This window comes from Triticum urartu, chromosome 1A, assembly GCF_056163025.1.
Source record: "Triticum urartu cultivar PI428250 chromosome 1A, HENAU_Tu73, whole genome shotgun sequence".
NCBI classification, from domain to species: Eukaryota; Viridiplantae; Streptophyta; class Magnoliopsida; order Poales; family Poaceae; genus Triticum; species Triticum urartu.
Window position 1 is genome coordinate 16474243 of NC_141873.1, and position 18800 is coordinate 16493042.

The 18800-nt window shown below is 42.8% G+C and overlaps 3 protein-coding genes across 3 annotated transcripts; 2 read left to right on the top strand and 1 right to left on the bottom strand.

Moving 5' to 3' along the window:
- Window positions 1-673: 673 nt before the first annotated feature.
- On the top strand, window positions 674-3832 carry LOC125542819 (actin-97). Its single transcript, XM_048706022.2, has 5 exons — window positions 674-893; window positions 1909-1982; window positions 2077-2470; window positions 2764-3377; window positions 3468-3832. The coding sequence occupies exons 2-5, from the start codon at window positions 1923-1925 to the stop codon at window positions 3531-3533; spliced, it is 1134 nt and encodes a 377-aa protein (XP_048561979.1). The 5' UTR covers window positions 674-893; window positions 1909-1922; the 3' UTR covers window positions 3534-3832.
- Window positions 3833-4265: 433 nt separating this feature from the next.
- On the bottom strand, window positions 4266-6922 carry LOC125542821 (uncharacterized). The gene is made up of 6 exons (XM_048706029.2): window positions 6599-6922; window positions 6110-6196; window positions 5681-5774; window positions 4911-5205; window positions 4767-4821; window positions 4266-4663 (listed from the first exon to the last, which is right to left on the bottom strand). The coding sequence occupies exons 1-6, from the start codon at window positions 6692-6694 to the stop codon at window positions 4586-4588; spliced, it is 705 nt and encodes a 234-aa protein (XP_048561986.1). The 5' UTR covers window positions 6695-6922; the 3' UTR covers window positions 4266-4585.
- Window positions 6923-8232: 1310 nt separating this feature from the next.
- Window positions 8233-16528, top strand: LOC125542830 (phosphoinositide phosphatase SAC7). Its single transcript, XM_048706041.2, has 19 exons — window positions 8233-8529; window positions 9610-9977; window positions 10066-10157; window positions 10371-10428; window positions 10976-11032; window positions 11130-11163; window positions 11769-11849; window positions 12010-12116; window positions 12334-12420; window positions 12571-12648; window positions 13005-13075; window positions 13154-13252; window positions 13513-13612; window positions 14323-14431; window positions 14524-14596; window positions 15096-15189; window positions 15609-15692; window positions 15812-15878; window positions 16072-16528. Exons 1-19 carry the CDS (start codon window positions 8298-8300, stop codon window positions 16200-16202), a joined length of 2022 nt encoding a protein of 673 aa, XP_048561998.1. The 5' UTR covers window positions 8233-8297; the 3' UTR covers window positions 16203-16528.
- The last annotated feature ends 2272 nt before the right edge of the window (window positions 16529-18800 follow it).

Sequence of the window (18800 nt, forward strand, 5' to 3'; positions counted from 1 at the left end):
CTTGATTGATCTTGATGATATGAGTATTACAAGAGTTGATTTACCACGAGATCGTAGAGGCTAAACCCTAGAAGCTAGCCTATGATTATGATTGTTGTTGTCCTACGGACTAAACTCTCCGGTTTATATAGACACCGGAAGGGGCTAGGGTTACACAGAGTTGGTTACAAGGGAGGAGATCTACATATCCGAACTGCCAAGCTTTCCTTCCACGCAAAGAAGAGTCCCACCCGGACACGGGACGGAGTCTTCATTCTTGTATTTTCATATAGTCCAACAGTCCGGCTGTCCGAGGACCCCCTAATCCAGGACTCCCTCAGTAGCCCCTGAACCTGGCTTCAATAACGATGAGTCCGGCGCGCAGATTATCTTTGGCGTTGCAAGGCGGGTTCCTCCTCCGAATACTGCACAGAAGATTTTTGAACAGAAGGATCGTGTCCGGCTCTGCAAAATGTACTCTTCATATTGTTTTTTGTTTTGTTTTTGCAGAGACAATAATCTTCCTAGCAGCATGTACCTGGTGGGCTATTCTGTTTCTGTCCCAAACACAGGCCCAATCCAGTTCCATTGCATTGGGGTGAGACGGGAGGAGAGTGCGCGTTGAGATTTCAAAGAAGAAGGAAAGAAAGGAAAAGAAAAGGAGGAGACGCTTTCTTCCTGTGGCTCCGCTGGCTGTCTCGTCGCGTCAGCAGGCAGGCCGACAGCAGTGTGTGTGCGCGCGAGCGAGATCCAGACTTCCAGACCGGCAGAGGGAGGGAGGGAGGACAGTCCAGAGCGGCAGCAGTTATAGCCACCGCCTCCCCCACCACCTCCCCCCTCCTCCTCCGATCGCATCTCCCCTCCTCCCGTCGCCCGCCTCGGCCTCCTCCGACCTCGCTCGCTCGCTCTCCACGGTAACCAACCGCTCTCGCTCTCGCTCCCCCTCTCTGCCGGTATCTCTCTCTTGGTAGCAGCCTTGCTAGATCTTGCTTTGCGCGCGCCTCCGGCCGGCCCGAGATCCGGCCCCGCGGCGCCGGATCTGGGCGTCCCGGGCGGAGATCCGGCGGAAACTCGGGGACTTCACTGTCTTCTTGCGTCCGGTTCTTGTCTCCGTGCGTGCGCGCGTTGGTGGACGCTGCGATCCGCCTCCGGGTTGGCGGGCTGCCGCTTCTTGACTGGAGCTCGACCAGTTCCCGCGCCCCAGCGTAGATCCGCGGCGGGTGCGTTCGTTCGTTGCTGCTCCGCGACTGCTCCCGGTTCCCGTACGCGGTTGCTCGTCCATTCCCCTGTTTGTCCCGTTGCTCCCGTGGTCGCTCGTCGGATACCATCCTGTGATTTGGGTACTCCTCAGGGCCATGCCATTTTTGATAAATCTGCATGTATCCGAGGGTTATCCAGCACCTTTCTCAGTAATTTCTTGTCGGTCCATTGAGGATCCCCTGTGAGGCTGTGAGAAAAACCAGCAGAGAGGAAAGTGCAGCCAAAGTATGCTTTCAAGTATTTTCATTTCAAATTCGTCAACTTGGCCTGACCTCATGTGGTGCTTACGCCATGGTCTCAGTGCTGATTGATCGTTAGGTAGCCTTTGTGTGAAATCCTAGTTTTACGCCGTGGTTCAAGTCACACCACCAACCATCACATGTTTTCTTATTATTAAAAACTAGCATTGCCTGCAAACTGTAGCTTAGCCCTCTTTGGTGCTGGAGTAGTAATAATGTGTAAAATGCATTAAAAAAGTGTCTTTCCAAGCTCTTGTCTATTTTATTTTCAGTGTCAGCTTTATAAACTTTCTGTCTTTCTTTCGTAACACTTAGCACACCTGTAGCTGTTCCATCAAAAATAAAAGTTCCAGCAAGCCATGTGTTTCTCTGTATTAGGGTGACAATATTGCTTGTCATTAATTATATAGCATTCTTGTGCTTCTTGCAGATATTCTGTAGGAAATGGCTGATGGTGAGGACATCCAGCCCCTTGTTTGCGACAATGGAACCGGAATGGTCAAGGTCAGAAACTCTCCCCTAAACTGTTACATATGTGATATGTCATCTCCTGCATCTGTTAACACATGTCATTTTCTTGTGGTTTATTATCGTCTAGGCTGGTTTCGCTGGAGATGATGCACCAAGGGCTGTTTTCCCTAGCATAGTTGGTCGCCCACGGCACACTGGTGTCATGGTAGGGATGGGGCAGAAGGATGCTTATGTTGGTGATGAGGCGCAGTCCAAGAGAGGTATCCTCACACTCAAGTACCCGATTGAGCATGGTATCGTAAGCAACTGGGATGACATGGAGAAAATCTGGCATCACACTTTCTACAATGAGCTCCGTGTGGCACCTGAGGAGCACCCTGTGTTGCTCACTGAGGCTCCTTTGAACCCAAAAGCCAACAGAGAGAAGATGACCCAGATTATGTTTGAGACTTTCAATGTTCCTGCCATGTACGTCGCAATTCAGGCCGTGCTTTCCCTCTATGCAAGTGGTCGTACTACTGGTATGGACTGTTTCCAACTTTTATAGTTCAGTGATGCTTTGCACAGTAATTTGCCTTTATGATTCTGTTACATTATGCTGCACCCTTCTGATTAATTGAATTGTTTTGAACCTTCAATTGTTCAGCCATGATTATGCTTACTGTGGCTTGCATAATTTTGATATACTGCAGTATTGATTGCTTCTTATTTCTTACTGCTCTATTGCATTAGGGAAAACAATTGCAAGTAGTATATCGAGAAGTATAATGTAGAGGATTACTTTGTTGTGGCTGAAAATTTTCTCTGTTTGCAGGTATCGTTCTCGACTCTGGTGATGGTGTCAGCCACACCGTGCCCATTTACGAAGGATACGCGCTTCCTCATGCCATTCTTCGTTTGGATCTCGCTGGTCGGGATCTCACGGACTCCCTCATGAAGATCCTCACCGAGAGAGGTTACTCCTTCACAACCTCAGCCGAGCGGGAAATTGTAAGGGACATCAAGGAGAAGCTTGCGTATGTTGCCCTTGATTATGAACAGGAGCTGGAGACTGCCAAGAACAGCTCCTCAGTTGAGAAGAGCTACGAGCTTCCTGATGGTCAGGTCATCACGATTGGCGCAGAGAGGTTCAGGTGCCCTGAGGTCCTCTTCCAGCCATCCATGATCGGCATGGAGTCTTCTGGAATCCATGAGACGACCTACAACTCCATCATGAAGTGTGACGTGGATATCAGGAAGGACCTGTACGGCAACATTGTGCTCAGTGGTGGCACAACTATGTTCCCAGGTATCGCTGACCGTATGAGCAAGGAGATCACCGCCCTTGCTCCGAGCAGCATGAAGATCAAGGTTGTCGCCCCACCTGAGAGGAAGTACAGTGTCTGGATCGGAGGGTCCATCCTAGCCTCACTCAGCACTTTCCAACAGGTACGTTTCTTGTTCAGCCCTACCTTCTATAACCCATCTGAACCGGAACCAACATCTGAAATATGTTCTATTTGGCTATGTTTGTACCAGATGTGGATATCCAAGGATGAGTACGACGAGTCTGGCCCGGCTATCGTCCACAGGAAGTGCTTCTGATCTCCGGGAGCGCTCCGCCGCCGTTATCATCTAGTCTCGGGTTATGTTTGGTTCATTCTTCTAGAAATGTATTGCGTATTTGCAAGCTATGTTTTTTTCCAGACGTGACGTGAGTACTCTTGGGATATGCCACCTATATACGTGGCGGCTCCATGGTGCAAGTGCAAGTACACTATATCTATGTTTGTGTATTGTCACAGTGTGTTTGTGAGATCAGTTGTCAAACTTGGGTTGGCTTGATTTGTTGTTGGAGTTGTCTGTAATAGCTCATGGTTTTTGCTATGTATTTTTTTATCTTATTATTATTGCTCTTAAGGGAAGAATCATGGTAAATTATGGATTTTTTTAAAGATCTCAAAGTGTTATACAGTGGTCATCCATGGACCATTTTCCATGTGATTATCAACCGTTCATCACTGGTTCATAAGGCCTTTAATCTGAAAGTGCTTCAATTACTTTGATGTTCAGGTTCAGCTGCCTGATGCTACAGACAAAGTGAAAAGCAAATATTACTCCCTCTGTACCTAAATATAAGTCTTTTTTAGAGATTTCAATATAGACTACATAAAGATGTATATAGACATATTCTAGAGTGTACATTCATTTGCTCCGTATGTAGTTCATATTGGAATCTCTAAAAAGACTTATATTTAGGGATGGATGGAGTATTTGAATAGTAAGCCAAAAGCAGGACATGTGCATTACAAATGTACTTCATCAAAGAATTACATGTTATGGACGAAAAACATTGCCTTTATTAGGAACATCATGCATTAGCTGATGCTTTGAAATGATTTGAGTTCTGGTTCAAATTTTGTATATATTACATGAATGCTCCCTAGTTCAAAGCAACAAACCTTCCACTATGTGTGCGTTTATCTCATTTCCTATTCTTCTGCTAGGGGCTCATCTTCAAACCCCTGATGAATCTGAGCACCAAATACTTGTTCCGTTGGTTTTGAAACCCTAGTTTCATCGACGCTGCCTAGATCCCGGAAAGGAAAATTCCCCTTTATTCCTGCATGCTTGTCAAGAACCAGACCGGCGGCTACTTAGCTACTCCGTTTGAAAGCACCAGACAAGGCGTTGTACGCTTCGACGCAGCGCCTGAACTTATCCTCTGCTTCAGCCTGAAAAATTCACTCTTTTGTTGAGAATCAACACCCCTACACAGGTTCTAGCTCAGCATTCACACCCAGTGTGCCAGAGGTTGCAAAGACAACCAATACTGACCTGTGAAGACCCTTGGTGCTTGTCCGGGTGCCACTTGAGAGCCGACGCGCGAAAACTGCAAACATAACACCGAGAAAGAAAAGACAATCAGGAGCCCGATTACCAGAATTCTTGCAAATGCTATGTAGATGCTCAAAGACTTACGCGGACTTGATATGATCAAGCTTTAAGGGACCCAAAACTGGCAAGCCAAGGGATATTCTATGGCTTTTTAGATCGTCACGACGAGGGGCCTCTTCCTCATCCACATCACTCTCGTTCCAAACTTTTTCCCTTGATTTGTTCGGTCGAGGCTCCTCCCTCCATTGGAACCCATTAGGAAGGTCATCATCATCCTCCTCCCCGGGCCAGTACCACGTAAAAGATGTCTTGCCGCCAAAGCTCCCGTAAGGGCTATCACTGGAATCATCATTATCAAAGTTCCTCCAGTCTATCCCACCTATACAAAACGCCATGGTGCACTTGTTATCATCCACCAAATATACTGAAAACGGTCTAAAGCAAATGGTGTTTATGCTATCGTCCTCCAAATATACTGAAAATGGTCATTAAAGATAAGCTATGGTTCCTCAAAAAACATAAGATAGTAACAGACTGAACATGCTAGGAATAATAAATAGTTGATGTACATCAAAGTAAATTTGGAGAAGGATCTGCAAACGTACTACAAACTGAAGCTTATAACAGGATGAGCCTTAGCAAGTCAAACACATTGCAGAAATACATTCTGAGAAGACAGTCCACTCTGCCGCACAATTTTAAACCAGAACAAACACAACCAATGGACACTTCAAGAAGTTTAGTGGCAGGCTCATACTTGCACATTTCCACATGCTCTCGGGAATCAGAAGATACAAACTGTCCTTGAGTAAAAACAAGCAATTGGAAGGTAAAGGGCTCGAGAGTAATCCTACCTCTGCCTTTGCTATACGGATTACTTCCAGGACCGGAGCGGACTTTCGATTTGCCACCAGCTTTCTGCTGCCTCGTTTGCTTATTACTTCTTTCCTGTTGACAATTTTCAGACCAGTTTCGAAGTCTAATCCATTACTATTGTTTTTACAAGGAAGGCAACGCTTTCAAAGAAATTAAACAAAAGAAGCGGTGACTTTGAGTTTTCTAGGCATTGTCGCGCGTCTGATTTTCCCGTTCGCTCGGTGAAACAATGAACTAACATGTCACCAGTCATCACAGTTAAAGAGACCCTCATAGTTTGGTATATAAGATTGGATGTTATATTTTTTTCCCCAGGTAGATAAATCAGTATGGCGCTGTCATTCGCATACGAGCTCATAATTCAGGAAGTAATTTTCTTTTTTTCAAAGGAAAATGGTTACAGATACCTGGGAGGGACCGCCGTTAAGTAGAACGTTCTTGAGGGCATTCTTCGCGTCGGTGCGCTTTTCCCGGACGTTGAACCGGATACGAGGCTGCACAAGAATAATTACAGGACCGTCGTCAAGCTCGCATCACAAATAACTGAATACGCGCCAGATGCTACTGTACTTGGCAAGTACGTACTATGTAGTGCCCGGGGGATTACGGAAATTAAGAAACTGAGCTAGACCTGAAATGTGTAAGTGGATCTGAAAAAAATGCACAGCGCAATAGAGCTTCCATTGCTACAAACTATACACCCTAAGCTGACTGTGAGGATGATCCTGCGCAGTAAATATTCCTCTTTTACAGGAGGCAATCCTATCTAGCAATCCTAATGGGATTTCGAATCAGGAGGCAAGAACTGAACGGGATGCGTGGATCGAATTGATTCGTCATCAGACAAAAGGAAAGTGGGAGGAAGAGATGGATGGGGTTAGTCAGGGTGGGCGCACCGTGGATTTGGAGAGCGCCGCGGCGGTGGAGTGGAAGGACGCCGACGCCGACGCGGCGGCCGCCGCCGCCACGCCCCTTCTCGCAGCTGCTTGCATCCCGGGAGAAGAGGACGGGAGAGTGTGGGGGATTTGGCGGCGGCGACGGTGGACCAGGTGAGTTGGGGAAATGGGTAGTGTGAGCCGACAGGATCCCGTCGGCGTCGCCGGAGATGGCCGGGAGAGGTAGATCAAGGCGGCGGCGTGCTCTGCGCTGAGGGGATTGGTGCGTTTATTTTTTCTGATGAGGCATGGCGGATTGGTTCTGGGCGCTCGAGCCTGGGCCTTCTGTCGCGTGGGCCTACTGCAGTGAATATACGTTGCACACCACATGCAAAGATTTTTTTTTATATTATACCCCTAAAAAACATGCAAAGATTTTTTTTCCTAATTCTTCTCCACAACATAGCTCAACCCCCGAGAAACAGGGATTCCCTCGAGTTAGGGCTATCTCCCTCTCGCTGGATGCCTCCGGCGACGTCGAGAACATCTCTTCTCCTCCTCCGCTTCTCTGATCAAGTTCCGTTGGGCGTCTTGCCCCGGGCTAGGCGAGGATCGGGACGCGAGGGTTTTTGCTTCTCTTTGTTTGGGCGGTAGACCGGATGGTGTAGAGAGGAGAGAGTCCGGCTACTGGAGCCTAGCGGAAGGGGAAGCTTGAGGATATGATGTGAGAGCTGGCTCTAGATCCCGCTGGGCTGCGGCGCGGGGGAGACAAGGAAGAGAGCAGGCTAGGAAGAGAGAAAGAAACTGATTGGGGGAAACCTCATGGGTTCTCCCTCACATCATCCACCACCGAGCAAACATACAGCTGACATGCACATGGCCATCCATAAAAATCTTAGTTTTTACCTCGGCGGCATAGGGAAATATCAGACGGTGGCATGATAATTTCACCGCGGAAGGCATGCATCAGGCCCCCTTATGGCCACATCGCTAACATTGAAAGGCCATAAAAGTGCCCTTGATACAGTGTTTTGGTTAACGGATGATCTCATCCAAAAATGAAAATCAGACGGTGCAAAACGTATGAAGAAGCGCATCCGACGTCTGAGAGTGCCTAAGCTCTGGGAGCAGCGGCGAAGCTACAATTTAAGAGCCGGACGGGCCATTTTAAAGAAGTCCCAACATTTTTTGTGTTCGTAGGTCAATTTTACTGTCACTCCTTGCTAGTTTTCATTAGGCTTGGGTGGGCCATAGCATTGGTTTGTTATCACATAGCTCCGCCAGTGTCTGGAAGGCTTTCATTTCGTGTGTGGGTTGTTTTTTTCCCGAATTGTAATGTGCATGAATATGAGGTTGTAGCATGAAATCTTGTCCATTTAGTCAGGACCAAACAGGGCAAACACCGTACTGCAAAGACTGAAGGCCGACGAAAAAACATAATTTCGGTCGTCGACTACGAAAGACCATCTTTTTCTAAAAAAGACTGAAAAAAACCGGACTAGGCAAACCGAAAAGACCGAAGACCGACGAACAGATAACCGAGGAAACAAAAATAATCCCGGTCGTCAACTAGGGAAGACCGATTTTTTTGAAAGACCGGAAAAAACCGGACCAGGCAAACCGGAAAGACCGAAGGCCCGGTGCTTGACTCCCGCGGACCTCCGGCTGCCGATTCAGGCGGCGCGTCGATGGTGGATGGACGGATCACCATGGCCATGGCATGCCGCGACGTGCGGGCGGGCGGGCTCTCCACTCCTCCCCCACCACCACCCCGCCAAGCACTCCCCTCCCACCCCACCGCCCCTCCCCCGCGACGAGGACGCACGGACTCCTCTCCTCCCTCCCCTCCCCTCCCCAGCGCTCGCCCGAGACACCCACCACCGCCCCCGCCACCCCGCGCGCGCCGGCGCCTCGGATCGGATCGTCCCCGTCGCCTCGCTCGGCTCTCGCAGGTAACGACCCAATGCCAGGTCTCTCTCGCGTCGGGCAACGTAGCCGGGTTCCCTTCCTTGTCGGTAGGCTGCGTGCGCCTACGTTCGGCATCGACGATTGGCCGCTCCGACCGACGATTCGCTGCATCTGCGGTGTTCCTGAATTGATACACTCCTACATTGTGCCGGCCGGCATCGGTGACCCCAGGGACATGGCCGTCTTTCATGCCCCTTACTTGTTCGACGGAATTCCCGACCCGCGTCCGCCGCTTGGAAGACCGTGTAATCCAGCACGGTTTCTTCTCGTCGTCTTCCTCCCGGATGCTCCGCTGCCTTTTCTTTTCTGGGTTCGCCCTACTGGGAGGAGGAGCTGCATTTTGTTTGGCTCGCCCCCAATGGCTAGAGGAAGACAGTTTGACACAAATGCTGCTGGCTTTTACCTTCTCACAAATGTGTCCCCACCGCGTTTATTGCACAATGTGATTTTTTTCTTCTTCTTTCCAACATGTAACAGTACTACTACTAGCAGACTACGGAGGCAGTAATGAAGCAGAGGATATAATTTCTGCTCTTGAAAAACACAAAATCCAGTGTTATTGCGGAAGCTATCTTGTACAGTACTTCCTCTGTAAAGAAATATAAGAGCACTTAGATCACTACGTTAGTGTTTTAAACGCTCTTATATTTCTTTACAGAGGGAGTAGATAAGTACTTCCTCTGTAACTTTTCATAAGGCTTTTTTAGAGTCCAGGACACTGTCAAAAAACGTCTTATATTAAGTTACATAGGGAGTAGCTACGTCTCTGTAGGCCTTCACAGCGTTCGCTTAATAATCTGGTCAAAACAGCAAATGCGAAACTAGGATAGCTTTTTGGTGGCATACTCTGAACCTGAACCAGGAGTAATCGTATGGTGGACCTGGAACGGGACAAGCTTTGAGTGGAAAAGGAAGTTCCTTTTTTCTGCACTTTTCGCATCACTGTCGTTCTAGCATAATTGTCCTCATCGCATTTCTTAAGCTGAACATATCTGCTGCTGTGCTGCATTAGTCTGTGACATCTCTACTGTTCAAAAGATTCACCATGCTTAATAATACTTCAGGGTACCCTGCAATGGATCCGCCAAAGGATGCATCTCCATCACCGAAACTGCACACGAGGCTGAGGGTTTGGGAGTTTGCAGACCGTTATGTATTTGAACCGGTCGATGGCCTTGCTGACCTGTTCCTCTCAGTAAGCCGGACCAATGGATGTATGAACCTAGTGCAAGAGTTGCCACCGCGTGGCCCCTCGGCAAACCCAAAAGTTAGGATAGTGTTTGGTGTGGTAGGAGTGCTCAAGCTTGCAGTTGGATCATGTTGTCTGGTCATCACTGACCGTGATTGCGTCGGATCCTACATGGGACATGCTGTTTTCAAAGTTACAGGACTAAAAGTTCTCCCCTGCACTACCGCATCTTCGGCCGAGCAGGTCCGACTCCGATAATTGTCAATTTGTTCCCAGTTATGCTGTTTCCATATGTGTATGGCATGTAATGATTGTAGAATGATGTTACCAGAAAAAGATGGAGAGCGAATTTTCAGACCTCTTGGATGCTGCAGAGAGGAGTATAGGCCTGTACTTCTCCTATGAGGCCAACTTGACACTTACGTGGGTATCGTATATGATTCCTTTTTGTTACATGCATTTTGTCGTTTAATGGTACATGGAGTTTCAAAGAAAACATTAATTGGCCTAGCAAAATGGATGGCAATTTTTCTCCCAGTTAAACTATACCAGAATTAATCCTATGGTCTTATTTTAATTCAGTTCTCTTGTCATTGCAAGTCTGAATGACACTTACCTTTATCCCTTCTGTTGCAGTTTACAGAGGGTATATGATCTTGGGGACACGTTCAAAGCACTTCCACTTTGGAGACAGGTTTGTTGCCTTTTACTCATGTAATGCTGGAGCTTGTTTACACATGGGACGTCCAATCCTTTTCCCATTGTAGAGAGTAATCTACTACTATCTCAGTCTCAAAATGTAAGACATTTTTGTAGGTTAAACTAGCCTACAAAAACGTCTTATATTTTGAGATGGAGGTAGTACATGTGATGCTAGGTAGGAGTTTCTACGTTCTCCTTGTTGCATCTTTGGTCAGTAAGTTACACTTAAGCTGTATAGAATATTCATTGTTTTAATGTCTACAGAAAAGTTTGAATGACTGAACAAACTAATGACCATAAATGTAAGCTGTAATACAAATTTGCACAAAACAACATGAACTGTAATTGTGGCATGTAACTATGGCTGGCTTTACACTTAGGCTTTGGTATATGATGTTTCTTTTGATGGTATATGTCTAAAGTGTGTGCTCGTAGTACTACATAGCCGATTTTTCCGAATGGTTTCCTTTGCTAAATGTTCCTTTCAACATGTGAATACAAACTCTTCTGCACAGACCAATTTACTACATTCTTTGCAGGCAGAACGTAGATTTATGTGGAATGGTTACTTGTTGGAGCCTCTCATTGAGAACAAAGTAAGATTACTTTTTTTTTGTTTTTGTAATTTCCAGTTTTAAGAATATCAGATCCAATATTTGTAAAGAATTTTGATTTCCTTTTTTTCCTTGACAGCTGGACCAATACTTATTACCGGTCATTCAAGGAAGTATCCTTTGCTCATTGATATACTCCTTCGCACTACCCAAAATATCATACCATGCTCACAATCTCCAACAAACGAGTTTGACTATGACTTTGTACTTATAATACCTACAAAATTAGTAAAATGGCATATGGCATAAAAGTATTTCGCAAGACAAATACAAGATTGCATGCTCAATCCATGTACTTCCGCATATATATTAGTGGTCAAAGTTTTAAAACCTTGACCACATGTATACTTATGTGCCTTATGCTACTATTTACCATATGTCCAACAGAATTGAAAGGCAGGGCCAGTCAAAGGGGGCTGGCTGTGTTAATCAGGGAAAAAAACTGATGTTGTGGCAAACATAAAATAGCCTCCAACAGAATAGTGGCATTCGTGTAATTTGCAAACAAAAACGATGTCATAAGCTGAATGGGGTTTGAGAATAGTGGCATTGGTCAAAATTTCCCATTTTATTTGTTAATTGGTGGTTAGACTGTACGCTTTTTAGGACGTCATCTATTTTGAAAACAGATGGAGTATTGCTAGTTTAGACTTAAATTACCTATTCGATTAGGATTTGTTATATCAATTTGAGTTGCTGTAACTTAACTAAATGTCAGGTTTTCAGAATATACATGCAGAAGTTGGATCAGATAAAGTAGTAGTAACCATGATTGCACGCAGGTGCACAAGAAGGATAGGTGAGAGTTCTGAAGCATCAAAATAAGTTTGATAATGAGTTCTTCACTATTTTTGAGTTAAACTAATTTCAGTATTTAACCAATTTACTTGGCCTTCCGTTTTTAGAAATTGAATACCTTTTGGTTAATTAAAAAATTAAGCGGATGTTGTTAACTGAAGGTACACGGTGTTGGAGACGGGGTGCTGATCCAGAGGGCTATGCAGCAAATTTTGTTGAATCAGAGCAGATAATGCAAACAAAAGGATATACAGCATCCTATGTACAAGTAGGTTTCTAAATAAACAATATGAAAATCACTGGCTAGACTAATAGTTGATTAAATGTTTTTGATTTCTCTTCTCTTTTGGTCTTTTGGTTTCCTTTCTTTTAGTCTGTGTGCTAAAAGTCCTTAAGTGGTACAATGATCTCAACCATGTTCAGATGGTACTACTGTGTTATTTTTATGTTTTTGGACAACTCAATGAAACTACTATATATTGCAGGTTCGAGGTTCTATGCCTTTTTTGTGGGAGCAGATAGTTGATTTGACATATAAACCTAGTTTTGACATTGTTAGAGTGGAGGAGGCGGTGAGTTCTGTCAATTCTATCTTTATTCTATTTTCCTTCCCTTCAGGGCATTGATACTATTCTAATAAACATTGTTGATTTTTGCACTATAATGCAGCCTTGGCATAACCTTTTTTTCATCCTAATTTGTGTTGCGTCTCTGTTCTGCAGGCTCGTGTGCTTGAGCGACACTTTCATGATTTACAAAAGAAATATGGAGCTGTCGTGGGTATTGATCTTGTCAATACAGTAAGTAATGAACTCTTGGACTCACGAAGTGCTAGAATTTTTTGGGTGGTGGTCCAGCATAAGGGTGTCTCTTTTACAATAGCAGATTCAGAATTCCTCATTTAGGAATAATCTCGCATATTTGTTTGGCACGCCACCATTGTATCTTTGGTTGTGCATATTTCACTCCTTCCAATGGAACTAGTAACTCCGTTCAGCTTGTGCCCTATGAATGATCTAGCTATTTTTTGGCGAAAACTTTGTTGACAGATTTGCCTTTCATATTTATATTTCAGTGTATGGGTGTTTGTTGGCCTGATAGTAGCTTACTCTGTTTTCCATGTGCATTTACTCTCTTTTCTTATTCCTATATTCAGACTGGTGGTGAAGGCCGCCTGTATGAAAGATATGCAAAGTCGATTGAGCCTATTCTCAGTGAAGATATAAGGTCACATTTTCCACAATTTAGATTTCTCCTATTGTGGTTGTCTGTTCCTAATTGTGCTACATTGTCTACTTACTGCAGATTCATACATTTTGACTTCCATAAAATATGTGGTCATATTCATTTTGAGCGCCTTTCACAGTTGTATGATCAAATTGAGGATTATCTTAAGAAGCATAAGTATGTCCCTCAGAGATAAGAAATGAAGTTTTACATGTTTTACTGCTTGATGTTAATTTTCTTCGACTACACCTGCTCCTGTTATCTGTTTCTAGTTTTTACAGTTGTTTAACCTGGATTTCTTTGCCTTGCTACTAAAGTGTTATATTTGATCAATGTATTTGACACGAAAGCAATACTAATGATGATGAGCGTACTATGTTCTTTATTTTTCTTATAATTGCTTCCATCTCCATGGTATTACTAATGTTGTGGTATAGGTACTTCCTTTTGGATGATCAAGGCAAGAAAATGGTGGGGCAGACTGGCACTGTCAGAACAAATTGTGTCGATTGCTTAGATCGTACTAATGTAACTCAGGTACAAACTCTAGTACAAGGCGGTCATGTTTTTTTTCTTCTTTAACAAAATCTCTTGTTGTGCTATCATTTGTTGTTTCTGCTTCATTTGGAATCTATATAGTGTGATATTCTATTTAGATGCGGAAGGCCTATTCATTCTCCTTTTTTTTTCAGTGTTACCTCCTAGATGCATTTTTAGAAGATACAGAAGTTAACACTGAACTTGTTCTAGGTATTTTTTATAGAGGGTGTCTAATTATGTATCAATGGGCTCATCTAAGCTAACCACAAACACATATGTGTTTTTTCATATATGCAAATTTTAAACTAGCATGAGCTACATCGATTAGCTTGTTTAGGTTGAGCCATATGTTTCGTTTGATGATGGTCTGTGCTAGAACAAAATATCGTACTGTTGCAGCCAGATTACGTGCCTTACTTGCATCCAATTGCAAATCTTATGGGCCACATCAGTCTCAAAGTATTTGTGTGTTAGCCCATCTTTCTCTGACAAACCATTATTGGATTGACATTTTTAGATATTGCATTTTCTCTTACCTTCCATCTTGACCTGATTTTTTTTGAGAAAGCGATCCAACTTCTTTCATTAAATAAACAAATTACATCACACCAGCATTGCTTAAACATATCATTAAAGATTGCATTTTCTCTGATCTTATATCTTGATCTGCATAATGAACATTGAAAACATCGACAATGCTTAAACAGAGCATGGTTGGAAGAAAAACTCTTGAAAGCCAGCTCCAACAACTAGGAGTTTTTGGTGGTAACGATACAATCAGCAATTACCCAGCTTTCGATGCAGATTACAAAGTTTGTGAGTATTATGTTTGATATTCTCTAACCATGGTTCCTACTTATATTTCCCCTGTATTTGTCTTTGACCAATGTTGCTGTAACCATTTGCAGTGTGGGCAAATCATGGAGATGCAATAAGCACTCAGTACTCTGGCACTCCTGCTCTGAAGGGAGACTTTGTCCGGTAATCTCTATAAAGCGAATGCAGCATTCACTTGTTTTTTGAAGTGTTTGTAACAACTGTCAGCATCTTTATTTCCTCCCTTTTCATTTCCCCAAATGGGTTTACTATTTTAAGCACACTAGTAATTCTGGCCACCTTGAGTCACAACCGAGCTGCTATTTTTATTCGATTCAAGGTTTTAAGATGCTGTAACATTTGGTGCAGTAAATCTCTTCTCCTGTTTCACCTCCAGAATGTCTACTGTTAAACATAACCGACATCAGTTCAATCTGGAGAAAAATGATCTGTAAAACTGAAAAGATCACTTAATTTGGAAAGTAATACTGATGCATCTAGACATTGTATTATCTTTTTTTTTCACTCTTTTGTGGCCTTTCAGCTTTACGTTCATATATCTCTCTTTTTCATGTTTGATCTTCCAAGGAAAAGAATGTTGTCTGTTTTCATTATTTCTTGTTCTTAAGTTGTCCATATTTATAGATTTGGTTTTGTCTATTAGGTATGGGAAACGGACTACTCAGGGAATTTTTAATGATCTGTGGAATGCACTTGCTAGATACTACTTCAACAACTTTGCAGATGGTACTAAGCAGGTATTTTTGCTGTCTTAGCATGCATGCAACTTAAGTGAATAGAAAAATAAGTTCACAACGTGTGGCGGGGTTGGGTTGGAGTTCACCATCGATGGTTGGGCAAGTGAGGGCAGGTTTTAGATCTGACAAAGAATAATGTATAAGTCTGTCATCAGCTAAAATTACAAAGTATTGTACCATTATTACATATATAATAAAGGTGTATATATAGAGGCTAGCTAATGGTAAATCAAGTAACTATATCCATAGTTGAGTTAAAATGTGAGAAATAATCATATTTTTATACTTGTAAAAAATAATTTATATTATACAAAAGCATTGAAAAATATGTATTACAAATCAGGCAGGTGGATTGATCTGTGACCTGCATCTTCCAGCCCTTCTCAGATAGAGGTTTGTTTCGGTTGTGTTGTTTCTAGGATGCCATGGACCTTCTTCAAGGACATTACGTATCATCAGTTAGTCGGGACGCTGCGCTTCCAAGCAAACCCGGAGTTATGCAGGTGGGTATTAGCTGTTTCACTGGCCAATACTTCTTTGTGTATGACATTGCAAGTTTGCAGTACTTGGTTCTAACATTTGCACCGAATGTTATCTTACTTGCACGTTTTCTCCTTTGCAGTCCTTCCGTGTTGCTTTTGCATTGATTTTTTGCGCTGCTATGTTCATGCTTATGTCTCTACGACAAGGTAAAGTTTTCTGGCTTCTGAATTTGATATATTTTCTGGAATTGACAATGATTACGAAAATCCCACAAACCAAAGCAGACCTATATGGAGAAGTTTAATTCAGTCTTTGTCATCCTTAGTGTATTCAGCCAGAAGTTGTGCTTTATTGACATGTAACTTGATTCTGTTGCCTTTGTGGAACCATAATTTGCAGCCCGGAATGATCTTCGCCACTTGGTGGTAGCACTTGTGTGGGCCGGTCTGTGTGTTGGCATTGCACTATATGTCAAAAAGAACGGTAGGAAGTTCTGCAACCGACCTCGTTTTTACCTGTCACGCAATTGACCGATGCGCGAAGGTACCTTTGCATGTATGCCAAGTGATCACGCTAGCTTGTCGCAAGCTCCTTGCAGCATCTTCTATTGTGTGAAGATTTATTCTTAGCAATTTTTTTTTCTGTAGGGCGCTTGCCCTCCCCAATTTTGTATCAATGTCTATTCTGGCACCCCCGCCTACCTGCAATTTTGTATTTAAATTCTGTCCCTGTCTCACTACGGCAAGGTTTGTTTAGTTTGACATAATTGTAAATCCCATTGTGATACGATAGCAATGAATTGATGCACATGCACTAGTATTTGAAATACCTAGCTCCAGCCATTATTATTCTTCAATGCTTTCTTCCCACAGAAGGAATTGATTTTAATCAATTAATGCCTTTCTATTTCCCATGTAACCTTTAATATTTCCAATGATAGAATGGATGTTAATTATCACCAATACCCTTTTTCTTTTCTTTTCTTTTCTTTTGCAACAATTGTCATTTCTGGATATCATGGCCGGAAATGAATTCTGTAGAGTTTGTCTGGTCCTTCCAGGTTCTCTTGCTGCAAAGAACAAAGCCAACAGCGGGGTTTAGTTTTTTCTTTTATTTTTGGTAACTAGCCACTATTCTGCAGAAGATTTACACCAATTTCTACCGTTGTATATTCAGTGTAACACGTGAGTAGGAATCGAGATTTCTCATTTGTTATTCCGAAAGTCTGAAAATACCGGAGAAAAATACAGTAGGATCTGCATCTTCTGATAAAAATCTAAAATTTGAACAATCAATCAAGCCAGGCTCACTGCTGCAATTTGCATGTTAGATGTAAGAGCAGCTAGTGCCATGACCACAACATATATGTCTCGAATATTTTCCAACTTGCCAACATGTACAATAAGTGAAGTGATAAGGTTTCAACCCATGCATGCATATGCTCCGAAAATCTGCAGAATAATGTCTAGCTTCAAAAAGAAAAGAAAAAGGGGTGCTTGTGGTTTCTTTTACTCATTTTTTCCGACATGGTGCGATGGTGCGCTTGGCGCCTTAAGGTCAAAGAGAAACTTGCCAACACCGATAATTCTTCACTCCACCACACAAAGAGACACAAAACCCCTCCTTATGTCCATACAATCACTGCATTGCCATTACCAAACATCCACTAGTTAGGAGAGAATTCTCCGAGTTATAAGGCTCCATATGCAGTACTATTCTAAATATAGACCATCCGATCCATTTCTACAATAGAAGAGCATATAGTACCGCCGAAACATATGACTTCATATAATACACACACCGTCATATGTTGTGGACTATAGAAGAATATCACAACATTTCCACTACCAAAGAGGCAACATAGATATATATGAATAGGGCATACAAGTGCCAAGATCCAAATTATTACACTGAGAGACCACTTGATCAAACATCATCACATCAGAAGTCTCAAATAGTCTGAGTACAGACAAAACTCAATGATGCCTAAGAGGTGGAAACATAAAGCAACGGTCCCATCCGATTGGTTTCAGGCTGCCGGACGGGTCTCGCTAGTCTACTCATTACTCATTGTTGTCGGGGTACTCCAAGTAGGAATGTCATGTCTCAACATCTCAGGTATAGTTGTGACCTGCACATGTTGTTGTTGTGGCAAGGGTGAGTACTTTGGGTTTAAGATGAGAAAGCATATATGAAAGGGATCGCAAGCTAATCGTATATTCACCTTCCTACACATTCATAACACTACCTTGTCCTCCCCTTCGGATTAACCCCTCGAAGAAGAGGCAATCAAGGCACACACATGTTGGCAAATTTTTGTTAAGGTGGTGACACATAAGTAGTGCAACTCGAGACTTTCAGATAAGCTGGTGCCTCTGGTTCTGGAAACAATATATAGTCCGATAAGGGCTAATGTTCCAAGAAATCAGTAATATGTTACTATATGCATATGATGACATGGCATTTCTCCCCCCAAAATCCTTCTAATGGTTTATAAGTGAATTTGATTAATGAATTTTATTTAATACTGATTATTATCAACTTTTGTTTCCTAATTCATCAAAACTACGTTATTCAAAAATTATGGAACCATTTTTATTGAATTGTTAAGTGATTCTATTACTTACTATCTAATTTTTAATTAATTGAACTTTAAATTTAAGTTGACCAAAATTAATGGTACTATTTTTATAAATCCATATAATTGTTTTAAAAATGATAATCATTTTTATATGATTTTTGAAATCTTTTAAGTATTTGAACTTTATCCATTTATTTAATTTATGTTTTAATAAAACCAAACAAACTGTGGACTGTCTTGGCTCACCTGGCCCATTTGGGCTTGGTCCAAAAGGCCCATCAGAGGCGGTCTACAAGCCGGCCCCTCCTCTCTATCACACACACACCGATAGTTTAAAAAAGGAACCGGCTATCGAATCAGTGAGACTGCTGGTTCAAATTTTTACTGGTCAGACCAACGGTTAATCGGTTCATTTGCGACAAAAAACCATAATATTTAAGGGTTTTTTTTTCAAAATTTTGACCTCAAATCAAATTAATACTCATAATATTGAATGTAAACCATTAATAAAATCACAAAATTCAAATGCACCTTTAGTGTGCCTTAC